General features: G+C 49.6%; 1 protein-coding gene across 20 annotated transcripts in view; it reads right to left on the reverse strand.

The window, feature by feature from the left end:
* Window positions 1-6,771: 6,771 nt before the first annotated feature.
* The window catches only part of TSPOAP1 (TSPO associated protein 1), a 69,056-nt gene continuing 53,213 nt past the window's right edge, over window positions 6,772-22,614 (reverse strand). For 4 of the 20 annotated variants that reach the window (XM_059866257.1, XM_059866247.1, XM_059866256.1 and 1 more), the window contains 9 exons: window positions 22,321-22,447; window positions 22,024-22,175; window positions 21,437-21,599; window positions 19,187-19,258; window positions 18,800-18,835; window positions 17,809-17,912; window positions 16,023-16,094; window positions 14,412-14,540; window positions 6,772-7,935 (listed from right to left, as the gene is read on the reverse strand). In XM_059866257.1, the coding sequence (XP_059722240.1) occupies window positions 7,720-7,935; window positions 14,412-14,540; window positions 16,023-16,094; window positions 17,809-17,912; window positions 18,800-18,835; window positions 19,187-19,258; window positions 21,437-21,599; window positions 22,024-22,175; window positions 22,321-22,447 (1,071 nt within the window). In that variant the 3' untranslated portion in view covers window positions 6,772-7,719. Of the gene's footprint in view, window positions 7,936-11,246; window positions 11,307-11,546; window positions 12,136-14,411; window positions 14,541-15,230; window positions 15,351-16,022; window positions 16,095-16,150; window positions 16,276-17,808; window positions 17,913-18,772; window positions 18,836-19,186; window positions 19,259-21,436; window positions 21,600-22,023; window positions 22,176-22,320; window positions 22,448-22,614 lie in introns of those variants that run through there. The other 16 variants (XM_059866253.1, XM_059866246.1, XM_059866252.1 and 13 more) reach the window with 16 other exon arrangements.

A 22,614-nucleotide genomic window follows, 5' to 3' on the forward strand; every position in this document is an offset into this window, starting at 1 on the left:
AGAAATGTAAGTGAAGATGACCAAGAACATATGGATGCATCAGAAGGTCCGTGCCAAGGTGGAGGATGGCAAGGGAGCTCATGGAGCATCCCCTGCCCAATGCAATGCTTCCAGGAGGGAGTGCACTGCCTCAGAGCTCCTGTCAGTGCCATGTGGAAAAGGAGCAGCCTCCTGTCCCAGGGACTGCCAGCCCTGGTGGGAACTGGGAACGTGCTGCTTGGGACTTCGGGGACAACACAAAGGGACCAGAACCTGCTGCCAGCACAGCACTCAGAGTGTGCAAGGGAAAGCTGGTGGGGAAGAGGGCAGATGCCAGGATAGCACAGGAGGTCCTGTAGACCTCTGTTTCTCTGCCTTTAAATTCCAAGAGTCCTCCTTGCAAGTAGTCATGCCACATACAATGTTACATAAAAACAAATAAGGACTGTATTCTCTTTATTCCTGATTAGCCTGGGATTGAGGATATTCAGATTAAAAGTTACACTAAAAATTTGGAGGAAATGTTGTTACAAAAATCACTATGAGTGAACTGTTTGTGTTCCTCAATAGAGCCAGAGTGAAACCAACCATGAGCTGGGTATCACTCTATCCCCATAATTATAAAATAGCTGTTCCCTAGCTGTTCCTTTAACATGGGCTGTGGAAAGAGTGGGAAGTATTTAATAGCCATTTAATAGATCTTTCAGATGTTTTTCCCAAAGCTGACCCACTCACTTCCCAAGGCTGCTCCAAGCAGTCAGCTCCTAGAATGAGCCCAGAGCTGTGGGCTGAACACCCACCGCGAAGCTGCCCCAAAGGCACCCCAAAATGCCGGGCTCGGACCCGTCCCTGCGGAGCAGTCCCGGCAGCAGCGGCGCCGCGCTGCAGGCGCCAGCCGAGGGTGGAAACAGCGGGAATCGCAGTGCTCAGCCCCAAACTCAGCCCCAGCTCTCCAATCCCACCCCCGACAGAGAAACAAACTCTCCACAAGAGAAAAGCACCTGTGCCCAAGCCGGGCTCTCACCTGCGACACACAGCCTCCTCCTGGCCAGCGGCCCTTCCGCGCCCGCTTTTATCTGCCCGGCGTTATCAGCGGGGCTGCCCCGGGCACGCCCCTGGCCTGGGGGCCAGGCCAGTCCAGCGCTCACCCCACCTCACCTCCCAGCCTGTGCCCGCCGGGGAGGCTCCTTTGCTCGCCTGATGCTTCGCCGGAGCTTTCCCTGGATTTTTGAAGATGGAGATGTGACCACTTCATGGTGGTTTAAGTCTTGAGCCCTTCTGGGGGTGTCTTCCAGGGACAAGGTTCCTTCCCCCGTGGTGCTCTTCATCCTCTGCCGCTTTTAAAGGTCAAAGCAAGGCTTTCACATCTACCGCCGGAAACGCCTGCAGAGCCCAGCACCCCCCCATTCCACCTCCTGACGTGCTCTGCCCCACATCCCCTGGGGGTCCACGAGAGCTGCTCCTTCTTCCTGCACAGGAGAAGGCACTGGGATGATGGTTTGAACAGGCATCATCCTCCAGCTGCTGGTCTGGAGAATCTGGTCTGCCCAAAGTGCTGGTGCACCAGGAGCTCAGCTGGCAAAGCATCTCCTCTCCCGTGGGCCAAAGCCCCTCTCCCTGTCCCAGAGCAAAAGCATCTGATGGACAAATGCTGACAGGGCAGAGGGATACTGCTGGATCAGTGAGGAATGTGTTTGAGCATGGAAGTACATGGGGAGGCAGAGGAACTGCTCCTCAGCTCCCCCTCACTGCACATTGCAGTTGTGTTTGCCCTCACGGATCAGAACTTCTTGGATCAGCAGCAAAAGACTGGGAGCAACTGAGTTCCGGCCAGGGCTCCCCAGGGCTGGTTGGATGAAGATCTTCACTTCGACTCTGTCCTGCATGGACACCACAGGACCCACAGTGACTGTAGAATGGTACGGGTAGTGCAGTGCCTCTGGCAGTGACTCTTGCAGGTGTGCCCATCACCAAAGCCAGAATCCACCATCCCCATACCCAAAGCTGCCTCCTTGTAAGTGGAGCCATGAACTGATGATGGTCCTGGTGCTTTAATATTTTAAAGAAAAACACAAAACAACTTACAAATCTCGCAGGGAGGCCCAGTGAGGCTGGTCCTGTTTGCAGACTGGTTTTGACAACCTGGAGGGAGTCCACCTGAGCCCAGGAGAAAGCTGGTTTTGGTCAGCCTGGAGGGAAGAAGGCTCTGGAAGCCTTACTCTTGACTTTGACTGTCTCATGGAAGGGCTGCAGAGCAGACAGAACTGTTCAGAGTGTGCAGGGATGGGACAAGAGGCAATGGCAAGTGGTACTGCCAAGAAAATTCCCAACAGATGTAGGAAAAGAACGAGGATAGTGGTGAAGTGCTAGGACAGGACCCAGAGCAGAGATGGGGCCTTCATCCCTTCAGATAATGCTTCCTTGAATGAGACCCTGAGCCTTCAGGGTGACCCTAACCCAAGGGACTCAAGAGGTCTCCAGCCCACCCCTTTCAGAGTGTGAGACAGAAGCAGAATGTCTGCCTGAGGTCCCAACTTCAGCACCAACTCCAGCTCTAGCTCTAGCTCCAGCACCAGAACCAGCTCCAGAACCAGCAGTTTGCACAACAGAGACCACAGCACGGCTCTTGTGCAAAGGGGCAGAGCTGGTGGATTTGCAAAGCTCTGAGTCCCTCCCTTGCTGTGTCAGCCCCAGATAGAGAAGGAGGATGAGGATGTTTCAAAGGCTCGGGACAGTTAGTGCATGTCAGGGCTGGGAAATGTGTTTCACAATGAGGAACTTAATTCAGAGAATCACAGAAGGGTTAGGCTTGGGACAGACCTTATAGACCATCTTGTTCTACTCCCTGCCTTTGGTAGGGAAACCTTGCACCATCCCAGGCTGCTCCAAGCCCTGTCCAACCTGGTTTTGGACACTGCCAGCGCTCAGGCAGCCAAAGCTGCTCTGGGCACCCTGTGCCAGGGAAGCCATTTCTTCCTCAGAGGGAACAATTTCTCCCCAGTATCCCATCCATCCCTGCCCTCTGGCAGTGGGAAGCTATTCCCCCTTGTCCTGTCACTCCACACCCCTATCCAAAGTCCCTCTTCAATCTCCTGGAGTCCCTTCAGGCCCTGCAAGGGGCTCTGAGCTCTCCCTGGAGCCTTCTCCAGGTGAACACCCCCAACTCTCCCTGCCTGGCTCTAGAGCAGAGGGGCTCCAGGCCAGGAGCAGCTCCAGGGCCTTCTATGGACTCATTCCAGCAGCTCCAGGTCCTTCTGCTGTTGGCCAGAGGGCTGGGGCAGCTCTGCAGGTGGGGTCTCACCTGAGAAAGGCAGAGGGGCAGAATTTCCCCTTCCTGTTCTGCCCATAGTGGGACATCAGCCCAGAGCATGGGGCGTTTCTGACACATGTGGCTAGGGCACATCCATGGCAGGGGTTTCGAACCAGATGACCTTAATGTCTGTCATGGTTTGACTCTGGGGCAATGCCAGTGCCCCTATGAAAATATTTTCTCCCAGGTGTCTGCTGTGAGATGTGATCAGAAATAGAGCAAAGCAGGCTCCAGCTTAGGAATAAAAGGGGAAAAAACTTTATTAACTTACAACTATATATAAAGAGAAACACAGAACTCGGAATAAAAACTTTCTAAAAACATTCCTCTTCCTCTTCCCACCAAATTTCTAATACATCTACTCCTCAGATTATCAACTCTCAGTCTATTACTACTCTTTAGATAATCAATTCTCAGTTCATCAAGGAGAGAGGAGTCTTTCTTGTAGCATAGGCTTCCCCTGGAATCACAGTTGGAACCTCTTGCGTTTCCATGTCACACGTGGCACTGCCCGGAGATCCTTTTGCCATTGTGACATCTTCTTTCTATGCCCAGTGCTCTCACCACTGCTCATGGACCAGAGCTGCTTCTAGGGTTTTCTTTTTTAAAGGGTGTTTTGCCCAGTTCTAAAAAGAGCACAGTCTTTCACTTTTGGGACACCTGTCTCTCCTAAATTTCACCCCCTGGGGCTGAGGGGTCTCGAGAACAGAGATCATCTTCTTCCCTGAAGACGAAGGGCACTACCACTACTCTCTTCACTCATTGTCTCTTTTCATGCACTCTTTCACATCACATCACTGCACTCTCTTGGCTCTAAGCCATTGCCTCCCCCTTAAATACAGTCTCTGTGTCACAGGAAAAAAATGGTTCTGTCCATGGCTATACAAGAAAAGTCTAGCCAAAGGCCACTCTATCATCTCTTCCCACCCAGGATTTTTCTCAACTTCTCTCGTGGCCCATTTCCTCTTATCTCATCTCCATCTCTCTTCTCATTCAACTCCAGAAGGAATCAGCATTTGTAAGGTTTCTATCATCTAAGAAAAGGGTTAAAAATCTCAGGCTCTGCCTGTCTATGAACTTTCACAGTACCCCCCCCCCCTTTCTCCTTCATGCTGGCCGTGCTATCAAATTTCAAGGTGGCACAGGCACTGACACCAGCGCTCTCTCTCTCTCTCTCTCTCTCTCTCCTGGGGGAGGCTGCCCTATGCCTCTCAGTGCTCCTCCACCCTTCGATCTTGCAGGGGCCTTCACCTCCCTTCTCTGTCCCAGGCCTGGCCTACCTCACTCAGGCCTCGTGGCTTCCCCTCCCCTGCCCAGCTCGGAGTCGGGCAGGGCAGGTGTGTTCTCTTTCACGGACAGAACCCAAGAGAGCTTCCCCCTGCGCGTTCTCTGCTTTTAACCCTCCTGTGTTCTCAGAGGCGTATCCATGTCCTCACTGGCCACACCAGGTGCCAATATTCAAATGTGAGCACCTATTGGTTTGACCACAGCATCTCAAAAAACTCACTTCTCAAACCACGACAATGTCCCTCCCTGCCCTGGCCATTCTATGATTCTGTGTTGAGCTTCTCATCTACCAGCATGTCCAAGTCCTTCTCAAGAGAGCTTTCCTTCCTTCCTTCCTTCCATCCATCCATCCATCCATCCATCCATCCATCCATTCATCCATCCATCCATCCATCCATCCTCTTCCCAGCCTGTATTTGGGCTTGAGACTGCCCCAACTCCATGCAGGACCTTTTACTTGGCCTGGTTAAGTGTCACGAGTTTTGCACAGCTCCACCTCTCCAGGCAGTCCAGATTGTTTTCATGGATGACCCATCCCTGCCCTCCAGTGTGTGAGGAGGGCACCTCCCACCAACACAGCTTGGTGTCACCGGGACACTGCCCAGGGTGCTCATGCGCGTCTTTGTCACTGGGAAAGATGTTAAACACACAAACTCCTACCTCAACCCTGAGAGACACCACACCAAACTGCTCTCAAAAAAGAAATTGTTCTCCAACTGCTTCAGAAACCATGGAAGTCGGGGGTTGCGAGATGCTTTGTCTCTCGAATGTTTACTTTCCTTGGAGACTGTGACCTTGCACCCAGACCAGGGTGAATGGGAAAGGCCATGGGCCTGGCTGAGCTTCCAGTGAGCACCACCACAAGCACCAAACCCTTGCACTCAGAGACTACATGCTGCTTACATGCAGAATGGAAACAGGAATATATTGATGCCACCAGCAGTTCCCCCAAGCAGAGAGGTGCCATCCACACCTGAGCTGTGGCACACCGATTAGAAGCAGAGGATGCAAAGCAGAACATCTGCATAATATCTTTATTTTGCCCCTTTTTTTTTTTTTGTTTCTTGTAGTTTTTCATGTTTATCTATAACAGCTTAAAGCTCTTAATCTTAAATATTTTTCATGGAGACTTCTCTGAGCTCTGCTGTACAGCCTGTCTGGTGAACTAGGGAGACTTTGCTGAATGATGGGTCTGGGTCTAACCCAGCAAAATTTACAGGAGGTAGAGACACAACACACACCTTGTGGTCCCAGAGGGTCATCTGGGCTGGGAGATGGAAGCACCAGGAGCAAGGGAACTAGGAAGGCACTGGCTTCACAGGGCCTCTGGTGCTGGGCACACCCCAGAATGTTCCAGCAGCTGCTTTTCATCCTAAAAGTTTTGCTCTTCAATTCAACCCCTGAGGAACTGATAAAAGCAATGACAGTTTCTTTGAAAAGACCTTCAACAACTCACTTAAGAAACTCCAGTTGGTAAATTCAGTTAGAACAGCAATGACTTGCTCCATGGGAGGACAGGCTGCAGATAAAGTTGCTGATGAGTTTCATCACTGAGGCTGCTCCAGAAGCCATGGAAACTCCAGCAGAGCTGCAGATCTTCATCCTTTCAAAGCCTCTGGTCTGTCCTTGCCCTGACTCCCACCCACCACAGGACACTGTGCCTTACTGTGGTATCAAGATCCTCATGGAGTATTTCTCTCTAGGGAACAGCAGCTTCCTAAACAAGTCCTTCCTATCAAGGGAATCCTGCAGAATCCCCCCAAAATCCCAAGAGTGACTTCTGGCACCTTGGCTAGATTCCCAGAGGCTTCAGGTGCAGGACCCCACCCCTGACCCAACGCTCACACACCAGTGGAGCTGGAAGTGCAGGGATCCAGCCTAGGCACTCTGGGCAGCCTCATGCCCACAGCCCTCCCTGGTGTCCTGCATCCCCAGGGCTGCCACCTCAGCCCTTGCCCTCACCTCACACCTGAAGCATCCACAGCCACATGTGTCCCTCTGAGAAGAGAACACAGAGGGTGTACAACAGTCTCAAAGAGCATGGGGTTGGTATAATTTCCCCCCTCATCCATCCCCCCAAAGAAGCATCACTGAGTCTTTGGCTTTTTTAAGGAAAATGTATTTTTGTGAAAATAGACTTTATTATAATAAAATTTGATATTAAATAAAAACATACCATACCACCACCACTCATGGCCGCTGTGCTGGCACCACTCACGGAGCTCACAGAACTGCCCTGCTCCGAACAAGGACCCACTGGAACATGCAGAGAAAGAAACACGGGGAGGGACAGAAACCATGGCATACAAAATCCTGCATGCTTGGACAGGGCAGCATCTCAACTGCAGGAACACACTGTCTCCTACAAAACCAGTGCAAGCTGCCCAGCCCCAGTGCTGCTCTCCCAACACTCTGGCTCGGGAGCAGCTCACAGACACAGCTGAACAGAACCGTGGAGAGGCAGATAGACAAATAAATAAATAAATAGGTAAATAAATAAATAAATTTATAAATAAATCAATAAATAAATCATAAGGCGGAGTCCCCAGTCAGTGCATGGTCAAGGTGAACCAGGCAAGAGCAGCTGATAGCAGCCCACCCAGGGCATAGCTCCTTCCTCCCCGGGGATCCTCGTGCTGAAGCTGACTGAGGCAGTGTGGGATGCTTGGAGGCACAGCTGCATATTAACAGGGTTACAGTACAAATAAGAACTCGCTCATCAGCCCAGAGACAGCAAAGGGAACAGAAAAGTGCAAATTTTCTTTGCAGGAAGTGAAGGAGTTCACACAACCTCCTTTGGAGTAGAGAAATACCAAAGTATGGGGTACAAGGGATCTCTCCTAAGGGGCTGGGGCTTTGCTGGGAAAAGCCAGTTAGCTAACTTACAGCCAGAATATAATAATTAAATTAAAATATTTACAGGGAACCAGTGCACCAATGGCTGCATGGAGTAGGACATGCTGGATCCCAGAGCTGAGGCCTCACACCTCACACTTTTTCAGCTCCCACACCCTCCAGAATTTTCTCTATTCAACATATACTTCTTCCCTATGAAAATAATCAGCTTATTGCAGAGGGCTTCTCCTGAACTCTCAGTCTCTGGGGCTGTGTTGGCAGCCTGGATGGAATAAACAAACCCCTTGTTAGTTTTTCTTATTGGACCCAAGTCTTTTGAAGAGGTTTTTCCCTTTGAAGAAGAAGCCTCTCTTCTTTTTCCTCTGCCCAGGTGCATCACTGCAGGTGAGGAGGTCCAGCGATGCCTGCTCTGGACTCTGCTTGCCTGGGACAAGGCAGGAAGGTGCTGGCAGAGGAGGAGATGGAGAGGAGTCGCTCTGATCAACAGACCCATCTGGATTTAGCTGGGTGGGAAAGAGAGAAGACAAAAGACAAAAGCCCAAGTTAGAGCTGCTGAAGGAGATCACACCAACATAAACCTCAGCCAGAGAACCTGGCCTTCTCTCCTCTATGCAGTTCCACTTAGGAAGCTTCCAGTGGATTTAAATTTTGTACTTACAACCCAGACCCTTCCTTAGCTAAGAATTCCTGAAATTTCTGAACTTTAGGCTAAGAACAGAACAGCACAAAAGACCCACTAAGTATATGTTAAAAGATGCTGCTCCACAGCTAAGTAAGTGAATCAGCTCCTGAGAGCATGGATGGGGACAGGTACTGATGAGTCCATGGATGCCTCAGCCATGGAGCCCGCTGGGCTCCCAGCATGCTCTGGGATAGAAGCCAGGACATTAACAAAACCAAATTTCATAAGAACAAGTGCTCTGCAAGACCTCCAGAAGATCAAGAAGACTGGCTAAGCACTGAGGCTTCTCAACCGTAGCCATGGTAGGAAGAGGAACTGGGGGTCCGGCAAGGCTGCTCAGCATCCAGCAGATCCAGAGGCAGGAGGGGCAGAAAGCCAAGTCTGGTGCTCTGCAGTGGCATCAGGACATGGAGAAATGGAGCAGGACATGGAGAAATCCTGGATCAAGTGGCACACAGGAATGTTCCCGAGTGCTTGAGATGGTTAATTGGGACCCACCAGTCTCAAATAGTGCTGTTCCCTCTGGAAATCAGAATGTGCCCTAGTCCTGAGCTCAGTTTGCTCTTCACAAAGCACCAAGAGATCAGTTCCTATCAGCAGCCTTCCTTCCACAATCTCCTCTCACTAGGCTTAGCTGTCCAGACAGTGACAATTACCAGTCTGGCAGGTCAAGCTTTCCCAATAGGCTGTGAAGCTCCTCAGGGAAGAGGCTCTGGGTTTCTGAGGCCTAGGAGAGCCTTAGACTCACTGCCTTCTCTTCCAGACAGCTTTCACAAACCAACAGCTTCCAAGCTCCAGCTGTACATCCCGTCTTGGCATTCCCCAAAACACAAGGTGAGAGTGGCTGGACCTGTGCCAGGGAAGAGTCCTTTGACACTGGAACATCACACCCTCAGCATCCCTCTACCTGGGCCCCACCAAGTCACTCACAGGTGTGCAGGAGCCAAAGCCGCCAGAGAGAATGTGAGATGGTGACAGTGTCAGCAGGACTCTCTGCCTGAGTGGAAGCACTCCTGAAGATCAGACTCCAGCTGGGAACTGTGTGAAGACCTCAGCAGCAGCCCCTGGGCAGGACTGGATGTGCCTGGTCGTGGTCCCGCTCTGTGTCCAGGGCAAGCAGCTGAATAAGGCAGAAGCAGAGCTCAAAGCACTGCTGCCTCACTCCAGCCAGCCATGCTCATGCCCTGTGGCGACTTTATTTAAAGTCTCCTGGGGTGGAAAATCAAAGCAGCCCTGCTCTACCACCCTACTGCTGGTTCAGCACCCACCTCCTTTGGGACCAGGAGCACCCAATAGCTGTGACCTCTCCTCCCCTCACAGGTGGAAGCTGGGCTGATTCAGGCTGCTGCAGGCATGAAGCACTTCTGGCCCAGGATGAGCACAAACCTCTGCTCTGGGTCAGACTCAGCACCTACAATACCCATGGAGTCAGTCCTGAGTGAGCAGGAGCACAGGGAGCTCCATTTGGAGTGAATTTGTGACCTCTCCCAACTCCACAAAGCTGAGTCAACTTCTTCCTCACAGCAATCACTGAGTTGTGCCAGTGCCATCAGACTCTCCCCTACCTGAACTACAGGACAGAGATGGAACTCCTCTCTGCCTCTCCCCATGATGGTAACCAATCCAACAGCTGACTTTTCCTGAGCTCACACTCTCCATTCACCTGAACATGTTGCTTTCCAAGGCACTCTTGCAACACTCCAGGTGTGCAGCACTGTGCCCTAAGGCCAGCTACTGCCCAGGACATGCTGCAGGATGTCACACATGCTGATGGATGACCTAGGCTGGCCCTTGGGAAAGCTGCACTCTGCCTGGAAGGTCCACTCCAACCAATGCTGCAGCAACAGCTGCAACCTCTGTCTATCCTGGCAGCTCCACTGTACAAAGAACAGCACTTGGTGCTGATAAGCCCAGTGTTAGTCAGGGAGTCAGAGGAGTCGAGGAGTAAACCCAGATAAATCCAGATGAACCATCTGCAGCCAGAAATGCAAGATTTATGGAGGCAAAGAGACAACGAAAGCCAGGGGAGGCTAAATTGGAACCCACTCTTAGCTGGGAGCAAAAGAAAGAATCCCCAAGTTCTGCTCCAGAAACTATGATTTGTGCAACAAAGAATCCTTGGATAAAATGTCCAAAAGCAGTGGGCTAGCACCAGAAGGGGCTCACCAACACTCAGGGAGTGATGTAGGAGGGATGTAAAGGCCCCTGTGCAGTCAGGGCAGTGGAGGCTCTGTCCCTGCACCATTGGAAAACACTTTTTCGGTAAAGGTGGAACAGTTTCAGGACAGACCTGAAGAGACCCCACAAACAAATTCTCCTCTTCTCAGAAGTCTCTGTGTGTCAGGAAAGCAACAGAACCAGCTCACAGATTCATGTGGTAAGAGAAAAATCATGCGAAAATTGGAGGCTCTTCTCTAAGAGAAACAAAGGAAAAACTGCTCTGTCAAAATCCTCATACAAGTTATTAGAGCGATAAACACAAGAATGATGTCAGTTTTCAGGGATGGTTTTAGTACTCTCTCAGGTGTTAGTGATTAACACAATTTCTGAAAAACAAGCATTTGAAACTAAGGAAAACAAAGACTGCACCCACTGGCCCCCAAAACCAGAGGTCTCACCCACCCGTCCCCAGAACAATTATCTGAACAAGGTTGGTTTTAGGGCCAACATGTTACTATTTTCTTAAATGGATGGTGGGCAGTTTTTCAGGACTATTCTCAGGAAGGAGTAAAATCCAGAGGGAAAAAGCCCCAGGCTGAACATGAAGTGTGCTCAGACTGAGGAGGACCTTGCAAAGGCCAAACGATGCTCTGGCTGTTGAAGCGAACAGAAGACCCAAGCTGAATTACAAAGCAGGTCCTTCCCAAACCTGAATATCCAGCACAGTCCCATCCTGGTCCCCAAACCACCAGATAATTGTTACAGCCAACTGCACTTCATGTGCTGAATGGTTGGTCTTTACCACAGAACTCAGGTGGCAGTGAAAGGTCTAACATCAGACCTGAAGGTGGATTTGCCACCACAGCCCCAAACCGGCCTGTCAAACTACAAGCAAGAACAGGAGCCAACTCCAGGTGCAGGAGCCTTTGAGGTGCTGGGCTGAGTGGGAGGTTGAAGGTCTCACACACTTACATGGTTGCTCTCTCTATGTATCATTCATATCTATCACTGGACTCTTCTCTTCCTCATTCTCTGAAGAAAAAAACCGTCCCGGGTGCATAACACAGGCAGAAATAAATACATGAAATCAGTTAGAATCAAACACTTTCTGAAGGTGCTTTATAATCAGTCTTTGACAGAAACCACATGTTAGTAATGGAAAAATATTCCATCAACAGGAACAGTGTTAAAGCAGCTGCTCTGAGTTGGTAAGCATGAGTGTTTTGGGCCCTGGCTGTGACCAGAACTTCTTGGATTCTCCCCTTTATGCTGTTTTTGCTTGTTTATTCTAATCCCAAAATGTTGTCAGTTTGTAAGTTCAATTGCTTCACCTTTTCAGTTGCCAGCATTTTAAGATTTACTCAGAAATAATTAAAAATAATCCACCTTCCCCAGTTCAATTTGGAAATAAATTGTCCTTATTTTCAGGTCTTTGGTAGGGCAGCAGGGAGAAGGGAAGTGTGAAGAACAGGTAATGTAAGAACATCACATCCAAGAAATTACAAGTGATTTAAAAATCACTCATGGAGAAGCTTCTGTTGCAACTGGAACAAGCTGTAACCAAGTCCAAAGCTCTGCCATGGTACACACACATCCCCCCTGAAGTGCCAGGGCTCAAGCTGGAACTGGGAATTTGCAGGGAGCCTGGTCTGCTAACAGCAAGTTGAACAAGCAAGTTTTCCTTAACTCTGTGGGGTGAAAGTGCTCCAGGAATTTGGAAAGCCTCAGGCATGACTGTATCACGGGGAAAGTTCATTCCAGCTCAGGGATGGATATGGAATATGTCTGTTTCACAGGAGGTATTTCTTTCTTCTGCTTTTCCCATAAGGTTTTCTGCCCACAAGTTGGGATGTTGTGATTGCTGTGACAACGAAAACCACTGTGGGGTCAGGCTCTGCGTCTTCAGGAATCATCAAACACACTTAAATGCAGTTAATTAATCCCACTTTGTCTCTGAGCAGGGTAAATATACCACTTTTAAAAGGGGGCAAACATGCCCTTCCTGTTTGGAAGCTTTTTAGACAGGTCTGGATTGCAAAGCACAAATGGGAGGAGTGCTGGGGGTGCTGAGCCAGAATCCCCTGGGACAGGTGTCCAGGAGAAGCAGGGAGATAGCAGGAGCCAGGCTGGCACTATGCAGAAGCAGCCACAGTCATGCCTAGGGAGCTCAAGCTGATTCCCACTGAAATAAAATTGGTTTAATCATCATTATCTGAATTTTCCAGTCCTTCAACTACAGACAGAGAACAGCAGTTAATGGATCAGGAGAGTAGCAAAACTACCAAACCCAACAGGCTCCTGCTCTGCGCACCCAAAAGTCAGAGCCAGTGTAAGGGGAGGCTCCCTTGGATCTCAGGCACAGAGGACTAGAGACAAGTGGAAAGGTTTGAAGGGCAGGCAAACCTGAAACGTGTCTATTTTATATGGGTTGTCTTTAACACACCTGAAAGGCACTTCTGTTTAAAAAAATGTCATGAAACATAGGAAAAGAGCTTCCACCCTTCAGCATGCAGGGGTATGTGGGCCAAAGTGCTGCACAGGGCATCAGTCACCCGCTGAACTCAGCAGCAGAGAACAGAGTGGAAAGTGGATTTCGCTTTGCAAACCCTTCACACCTGCCAGTGGCAGATAAAGTTACCTGAACTCTCCCTGGTCCCTGGGAGGATGTGGGCTGGGGCTAGAATAACAACCCCTGGAATCTGAAACAGGCCCTGTGGCTGCTAGTTGATGCCAGAGGGAAGCGGAAGATCTGCACTAAATTACACTTAGAATTCCACCTTTATTTTACTGGTTGAGGTCCCCTTTTGGCACCCTCTATTTCAACAGATGAGTCAGTTGGTAAGAGTAAATAATTTTGAGAGGGAAACTGAAGAAAGAACCCCACTCTGTATCCCTGTTAACCCCCAGGGATGTTAGAGTTGGGTGACCTCTGGGCTCTTAAACCCTGGCAGTAACAGCTGATTAACCTGTGATTCCCTAGCAAGGACCAGTATTCCCAACAGGAAAGTACAAGGACCCCAGAGAGCTGCTGAGGTCAGCAGATGATCCAACAAGCTGCCCACAAACCTCATTATCTGAGCCAGGCTGCTCTGCCTGAGAAGACAAAACCTGTACCCACAAAGCCTGGAATGCTTGGAAGCAAGGGAGAGGGCTGAGGTGAAGAAGACCAGGCAGCATTTGAAGACGGAGATACAAATACAGAGAACAGGAAGAGCTGAGCATGAAAAAAAGGCCAAGAAATGCTGCAGAGAGCAGAAAGCTGGGATGGCAGCACTAGGGAGTTCAACAGAGTAGGAATCAGGGATTCAGGGCCACCGAGTTCCCTAAGGATGGCTCCAAGCCAACCTGCTCTGATTCATGAGGGCCTGACACCACATGACAGTGCCAACAACCTCCCGAGAAGGATTGAAGGTTGAGCCTGTGTGAGGTGGGACCAAGCTAGGTCCCTCCTGCCTCCCTCCACAGTGAGACAGCACTGGGGATCCAGGAATGACAAAGGAGCTGCTGCACTTTTAGCCTCAGCCCCTGACATGACCCCAGTCTCCCACTTAAGCCTTTATTCCAAGAGTCTCAGCAATAAAATGCAAGGGGTTAATTAAACCTTTGAATTCCTTGACAGTGGGGAATGCTTTTGAAACCATAGGATCCTTCTCCCAGATCTGTTTGGGGAACTCCCCAGTGTGTTTTGAATTTATCCAGAAGCACCTCAGCCTGGATTAAGATATATCTAACTTGGGGTGCATGGAAGAACATTGGTGTTTGGGTGTTGCTAATTCCAGAACTCCTTGGCATGGATATAATAATATTTAAGGAATTTCACGTGCCTGGGGATCTGTTTGAACCTTTCCTTCCAGTAGGATTTTCCCACTGACCTTTCAGTGGATCTAAGCAATTTGCTGGTAGGATTTGAATACTACTTGCCTCCCTGACCACACTGAGCACACCCCAGCAGGTGTTGTTTTGTGCCACTTTCTGCACTACAAGTAAGTCTTTGGGAAGAGCTCCTGGCACTCCCTTGGGATGAACAGGCTGCATGCAGTAAGTTCAGTGATCCCATGGGTGCTGCATGCCATGCAATGCCCAGGCTCCAGCCACATCCCAGCCTGGATGGCAATGCCATGCAGTCACACATCTCACCTGGCTCTCAGCACTCAGTGGAGAAGCTTCTTTCTCTTTTGAATGGAATTCCTTGGCCATGCTGCCATCCAAAGGGATAGCTTCCAGGAAGTTGGATGGGACAAGCCCTCTCTGTTGGTTCAGCTCTCCCTGCAAGATCAACATTCAATTCTCACATCAGCTTTCCTGGAGACATAAATAACAACCTGAGGTGCAGTGCCCTGCAGAGAAGGTTGGGCTGTAGGCTGAGACAAGTCCAGAACACACCCACATAGGGAGGATCCTCAGAAAATTCCAGAACTCACATCCTTGCTTAGTTGTGGAACAGTTCAGAGCACAGAAATAGAGAAGAGAGTAAAGGAAGAAGAGATGACAGCAAGTTGTGACAAAGGTGATTTCTACAAACTCAAAATCTCCACTACCATACTGCAATATGACTGTGCCACAGGTGCCCTAGAGGCCTTTGATTTGCCCTGGTATTTAGTGATGTCTTTATAGAATGAGGCAGTACTGGTACAATGTCCTGTAGGCATTGCAACCATGATCACAGGGGCCCAGAGCTTCAGTACTGCACTCCTACAAATATTTGTCCAGTTCAACAGGAGGTGGTTGGCTGAGACAACACCCACCACAGCAATGCTGCTTGTCCAACACTATAAAAGGATCAAACAAAACATTCTCAGTGATGCCTTCAGACTTAACCTGGAGCTCAACCTCAAGTCAGATGTGTGAAGGCACATGTGTTTCCCATGCAGGAAAAGGTGGATGATCCAAGGGAAAAGGCTCAAGTTGGGCTCACAGCTGGAGGGCAGGCACAGCCCCAAGAATATGTCTGCTTACTTGGATCACCATTCCAGCCTCTGACCCAAGTGTCCAAGTGTCGGGTGAAATGTTAGCTCGGAGCAGGTGCTAGTTCAGCTGGTGTGTGCGTGGAAAAATGCAGGCAAGGCTTTGGGAAACCTGCAGGCAAATTGATACCAAAAAATAAACTCAGAACCACTGGGATGTTTAAAGACCACAGAGATGCTCCCAGGGCTGGAGCCCCTCTGCTCTGGAGCCAAACTGGGATAACCCAGGGCTCACCTGAAGGAAAAAAGGTTCCAAGGGAGACCTCAGAGCCCCTTCCAGGGCCTAAAGGAGCTCCAGGAGAGCTGGAGAGGGACTGGGGAAAAGGGATGGAGGGACAGGACAAGGGACAATGGCTTCCCACTGCCAGAGGGCAGGGATAGATGGGATATTGGGAAGGAATTCCTGGCTGTGAGTGTGCTGAGGCCCTGGCACAGGCTGCCCAGAGAAGCTGTGGCAACCCCTGGATCCCTGGAAGCATCCAAGACCAGGTTGGACAGGGTTTGGAGCAGCCTGGGACAGTGGAAGGTGTCCCTACCCCTGGCAGGGGGTGGAACAGGATGAGCTTTAAGGTCCTTTCCTCAAACCATTCCAAGACTCTGAATTATTGGATTTACAGCAGGAGAACTGAGCTCCAGAAACAGGTTGCCCTGCACTAAGTAGAGAGGGGTTTATGTTTTTCTCAAAAGCAGGATACATTGTGCCCTGATTTCTGCTTCCCTGCCACTCCATGAACTCCAACACTTTCCAGTGTACCCACAGGACCTTCCCAAGCCCTGCACTTACATAGTAGAATCCATCATCATCCATGGACCCAAAGACAGTGATAACGTCCCCAGCACTGAAGGTCAGTTCAGCCTGCAAAGAGCCAGAGAACAGACGTGACAGGAAAAGCAGTGCCTGGAATTACTCACCAGGAACACAGGCTCCTCTCAGCTTCTTGCCCAATCTCGCTTCAGGGGAGGGAGCCCACTGTGTTTGGCCTTGCAGGACCAGGATGCATGAGGGAAACTGAAGTGGATAACTCTGGAATTCATTGCTAGGGAAGCATTTAATAAATTAAGACAAGAGCAAAGCCCATTTTAAAACCAATTTTAATAAGGTTTCAAAATAGTACCTACCACCTGCTCTGGAACGGTGCACTGAGGACAAGCTCAGCAAGCACCAGAAATACCTTTAATTTCTTTAAATAGAATTACAAATCCTGATCCCTTGGATAAGCCTGTTCTGTATGGAGCACTTAGGGATTAGTCACTAGCAGGAATTCATACAAACAGGGTGGTTTAACCTGGACACAGAACAGGAGCACAGCACACAGTGACCCTTCGCTGTCACACACTCTGTTCTGTCAGACACCCCAGCACATGCTCCATGGGGCATAAGGCTAAAGACAAAGGTGTCACCAGTCTCTTTTAATGAAAAAAGCTGCCCAGTGGAGGCTCCATACAGGCTGAGTCCCACTTAAGACACTCTGGCACTTCACAGGTGTCAGCTGGAAGTGATCTACTTCCAATATATTTACCATAATATATCCCTAGTCTTCAATTTAATCTCTTGAGGCTGCAGGTTGCTCCTGTGGAGCATCTCCCACAGAACTCTACCAGCTTGTTTCAGTAATTTAAGCTCTTGTCCAAAAATTCTACAAGAGCAAATCACTGCAAAAAGCACAGAAGCACAGTCACCTCCTCAGTGACAAGGGTTCAAAGGTTGGATATATGCCCACGTTGTGTCTCTCCCAAGATATTCCACCATCCTAAAACACTGTCCTTAGCTGTGTCTCTCTGGGCAGGAGACACAGCCTGGGAGGCAAGCATTCCCTGAACTGTGCCCTCTGTTGGCCAGACACTCCTTGGTGGATGAAGGGAAAGGATGGGAATCCAAACCCCATGTTTATGTTTGCTCAGAGAGCTAACACAGCTTGGAGGAACAGAGAACAGAGCTTGTGCTCATCTCCTTTTGCAGAAAGGATTCTGCATTGCCACCTTTCTACCTGGAACAAATTTATCCACAAAATTACTGTTTGGATTGTATCCTTCCCTATTTAGATTATACCCCTTCCCATCCTTGGACCTGTCCAAGGCCAGGCCAGAAGGAACAACCCGGTCTACTGGAAGGTGTCCCATGGCAGGGGGTGGGATGAGATGGGCTTTAAGATCTCCTCCAACCCATTCCATTCCATGATTCTGTGATTCTATATGTAGGAATTACTTGAAAACAAGAACTTTGCAAACTAGTATATTAAACTGGAGCGAAATATTTTTGCTTGAACAAAGACCTACAAAGATACTTAACACTAAAGTCATGCTCAAATTAAGTGTCAAAAGTGCTTTCAAACACTTAAGCAGGTTTTTCCTTTTCCCAGAGTGTTTCCTGGATCAGTTGCTACCAGTAGGAACTGCATCCTCCTGCCCCAGATCTGCTCAGTCCTGTCTGATCACTAAAGGATGAAATGAATACTCACACAGTTTCACTAAGACTCTGGTTGGACCAATGTGCTGAATGTCTTGAGAGAGAATGGAAAAAGAGATAGGAAGAAGAAACCTCTGGAAAGGGGGGAGCAGCTGGTGGTTACCTCCACATCTGTGTTCGGAGAGCTCTCCTTCGGATTGTAGTCAAAGGCAGCCACCATCCTGCAAGGAGTCAGCAGCTCTGCTTCAATGTCTTTATGTTTCTGCCCTGCAGGAGAAAAATAAAATATTCTTAGATGGAAATACTAGGACAAAATCCCAAATCACAGCAACTCCTTCACCATTCTTCTAGTGGTCTGAACAAAAAAAGAATACTGGGGGGAACTGAGCGGAGAGAGTCTTTGGAGGCATTTGATAAAGCAGTTTCCTGATCTTCTTCATCATCTTATAAGCACAAAAGTGGGGACATCCCCCCATTCCCTCATCCTGGTGCTCTGTTTATATGTACAGGAATGTTTTATTTTACTTTTCCTATTTACTCACACACACACAGAGAGAACAGCTGTCTCTTTAGAGTGTCTTGAAAGGACATGTCTCCTCCCACTACACAATGTTCTGCTATTAAGCTACAAAATTTATCCTCCAAGAGCCAGGGACCAGCACACAGGGAAGTCTAGGCCTTGCCATCCACAATCTCCTGCCTGCTTAAAACCATTACCTACAGACCTGCCCTGAGCCTACAAAAGCCAAGCCTGGTGCTACAGAAAACACACATTCATGGATTTAAACCCTCCTTTGGGTCAGCACTGGATAGGCTGGCAAAGGGTTTGCACACGTGGCCTCTGGATATCAACAGATGATGCACCTCAGAAGAGGGAGCACCCTCTCAGGGTCCCTTGGATCATAGGGACCACAGCAAGTGATGAGTGAGAGACTGCCCTGCTCCTCCCACAGCAAAACAACTGGTGCACTCCCCCTGCAAGCACCTCCTGCTCACCCAAACCGTTCTGCACCCACCACTAAACAAAAAGAACTAAAACCTTTTGTTACAGTGCTTAGAAGCAGCACCACAGTGTGTCACACTGGCCCTTAACCACAAAACACATCTGTAATTTGATCATGCATTACCTACTCCCCAGTAAAAGCACTTCTAACCTGGCTGAGACTTGCACTCCTGCTTGTCCAGCCCTGCTGGGGGAAGAAAATGCCTCATCAGTAAGAGCTCATCTCCAAAAGTGACCACATGACACAACTGATAAACAGTAAAAAGAACATCAAGACAGCAAGCAACAGAAGCAAACTGTTCATGCAACTCAAAGTCTACACCAGTAACCAGGACTCAGGAACGTAAGAAGCACAGGTCAACCTCCAAACTATAAAAGACATCACTGTTAAAAACTTAACACCAGCACAGGGATGGGCTCTCTTTCCACTTCCTAGCAGTCATATAAACATCTGAGGGTCCTGAAAGCAAGTAGTAAAAGTTCAATGCAGTCTGTAATCCTATAGCAACAGCCAAAGAGGAAGCAGTGGGTGACAGACCTTTCTTGGAGCGTCTGGGTTTTGGAGGAGGGACGGTTTGGCGGCGTGGAGGTGGAGAAAATGTGCCATTTCCTTAATAAAAACACCAAAAAAGCAAATAAATAGACAAGAGAAACAGACAGTGAATGGAAAGTGAGAAGCATCTTGAATAGTGAACAAGGGACAGAGATGACATGCCTCCCCTGGGAGGCTGACAACAGGATTTCTGTGGGCAAAGCCCTCTGGGCCTCATATGTGGACTCAGATGAGCTGTGATCCACATCCCAAATACACAGAGAAACCCACACTGTACTTACACCTTTTAGGCACTCCACAGCTCAGAGCAGACAAACTTTGCTGCTCCTTAGCTTTCAGAAGCAGCACCATAAAGACAAAATAAAACCTTGTACCATTAACACCTAGCTAAAGCCCTTGCACTGAGCAAGGTCAGGACTGGATGAAATCCCAAATGAACCTGAGGAGTGCCCAGACCAACCCCTCCAAGGCATTTCCTTAGTTACAAGGCTGTGACAGGGGTTTATGGCAGGAGGAAAACAGCAGAGGTACAGCCAGCCTGACTGCTAAGGAATCAAAAAATCACTACAGTTAGAAAAAGACCATCAGGTCCAACCTGCACCCGCTGTCCCCTCCTGTCAAGGAGTTCGGCAGAGCCAGAAGGTCCCCTCTGAGCCTCCTTTTCTCCCACCTGAGCCCCTTTCCCAGCTGCCTCAGCTGCTCCTGGGGCTCTCTGTTCCCTTTCCTGGACATGCTCCAGCCCCTCAGTGTCCTTACCAAGAGGGGCCGAGAACTGCCCCTAGGATTTGAGGTGTGTCTCCACCAGTGCCAAACCTCCAGTCCCTCCCTGCACACACACCTTATTGACTACCACCACCTTCCTCAAAACTTTCAAACCCGTCATGTTTAATGAAGTCTCAGAGCTATTAAAATCCTTTACTCTTCCAAGACTATGCAGTGGGGCAGGGCAGAGCATCTCTTGTGTATCCACTGCAGGACACAGGCCACCACAGGCATCCAGCCATCTCTGGCATACACACAAGAGAAAGAGTATGGATGTGAAAAACACCTTACTCAAATCTCCTCAGACGGGAGAGGCCAAATATGTTTGTCCTTTAAAAACATATTCAAGAAATCACACAGTGAAAACATCAGGCTCCTTCAATCCCTGTGCTCCTCAGGATCAAGTTTCTAGGGCTAACACTTAGGAACTGAGCACTGTCAGTCCCTCAGAATAACAGAATGGTTTGGGTGAGAAAGGACCTTAAAGGTCCGTTAAAGAACAATTTGGATATCTTTTTTTTTTTTCCTTGAGTTTTCTTATTTTTAAGTTGATTTGGGCTTTTTTCCCAGCTCAGGCAATGTCAGGGCTTACCTTTGCCATGACCAACCCTTGTGCTGTTTTTCATTGCTGAACTGGCAGGGAAACAGGCACCAGCCAAACTAGGAATAACCTGGTGTTTTAAAAAGTGGAGCAGATCCAACAATTGGCACTGGCAACAGAGGGTGCACAGAGGAGTGCAGGATTAGAGGTGGAAGGCATGAGGGAGAGGCACAGGGACACCAGTATTCACAGCAGGGGCAGCTCACAGCCACTGAGCCTGACTCAGCCTGAGCTGTGCTGGCTGCACATCCCAGGGCTGCTCCCTCTCCTCTCTGAGTACATGAGAGGGAAGGAACAGGAAAGCCTCTGCAGTGTACAAGGCACTGACCACATACTTCAGGGAGTAAGTAAGGAGGAACCCAACCAGAAGATCTGCTCCTTGTACACTCCTGTCTGCCTACCTTGCTGTCTCACACCTTTCCTCCCCCTTTCACACTTCCATTCCCAAGTCACAGATTCACCCAAGAGCAGAGTCATCCCAAGAGTTCAGTTCACAGGCTTTCAAAACAAAGGAGGGAACACAGTGAAAACTCTCTTGTTCACATACTTCAGCTGCTCTTCAAATGCTTCTGTTTCCCTGTCCCTAGCAAGGTTCAGCCTCACTTTGTGCTGAATTCACACACCTCAAGCCCAGGAGCAGCTGCAAATGCTGCAGCGGAATCAGGGATGAACGGAGAGCTTGGAACACCCACATCCAGCCAGATGCCCCTGCTAAGGAGCAGCCACTAAATCAGGCTGCAGATCCAGGGACAGCCCTCCAGATGGGTTTGGTGGCTGCACTGGCCACACAAGATAGCAGGACTGAGCTCCCAACATTCCAGCAAAGAGCCACAGGAGCAGAGCATACACACATACACACACACACAGAGTACCTGGGTTCTCCATGTCAGCAGGCAGGAACCCCTGCTTTAGGAGTTGCTGCTTGAGCTCACTACTCTCCACAGGGACTTCTGACACCATGTTGCATGGAATGTATCCCTCCCTTCCAGCACATTCCCCCCTGTAAAAGCCATCAGCATCCTTGTCTCCACAAACCTGCAAAGGGAAAGAGACTTTATGCTGCAGGAACTGAGCTACACAGAGAAAGAATCATGGAATATCCTGAGTTGGAAGGGACCTCCAAGGATCATCCAGTCCAGCCCCTGCCCCTGCACAGACACTCCAACAACCCCACCCTGAGCATCCCCCTGGAGCTCCTGGAGCTCTGGCAGCCTCGGGGCTGTGCCCATTCCCTGGGGAGCCTGGCAGTACCCAGCACCCTCTGGGGGAAGAACCTTTCCCTGATATCCAACCTGAGCCTGCCCTGGCACAGCTCCAGCCATTCCATAACATCATCAGAGAGAAGATATGAGCATCTGCCCCTCTACTTCCCTTGTGAGGAAACTGCAGAACTCCCAAGGTTTATGCTCCCCTGGAACAGACAGGTCCATAGAGTAGGAGATGTTCACTAAGTTCTTACTTTCAGGATCTGCCCCTCCTTAAATGGGAGCTCCTCTTCTGCTGCATCAGGGTTAGGGGACATGGAGACAGGATCGTAGTCAAAGAGAGCCACAAAGATCCGAATGCCATCATCTTTGCCAGAGCTCTCGAGAGCAGTGCTCCTTGGAAGGCCTGTGCACAGGGAGAACACAGCAGAGAGAATGTCAGCCCTGCCCCAGCACTGCATGGGCCAGGCACTGCCTGCCAGGCTCTCCCCAGCCATTTCTAGGAGCTTCCATCTCTCCTGCAGCCCACCTCTCTCCCCGTTCCTGCTCACCTGGACTAGAGAGCAACGGTTTCTGCATTTGGCTTCTTCTTTCACTCCTGCTCCGTCTCCTGCTAGGAGCCTGCCAGGCGGCTGTGCCGGGTGGCTCCGGGCCCCTGGAATCTTTATGACTGGATGCCTGCAATTGGAACCAGCAGGGAATTAGTAGCAGCCTCTGCCTTCCAACTCCCTGAACAGTGCTCAGCCCAAACGCACTCCACAAAGAACAGTGCATCCAAATGCAACATTCCTCTTCAGGGACACTCTAGAGCTGGAAAGACCAAGGGAGTTTGAAAACAGAACTGA

The sequence above is a fragment of the Haemorhous mexicanus genome, chromosome 22, assembly GCF_027477595.1.
Source record: "Haemorhous mexicanus isolate bHaeMex1 chromosome 22, bHaeMex1.pri, whole genome shotgun sequence".
In the NCBI taxonomy this organism is placed as follows: Eukaryota; Metazoa; Chordata; class Aves; order Passeriformes; family Fringillidae; genus Haemorhous; species Haemorhous mexicanus.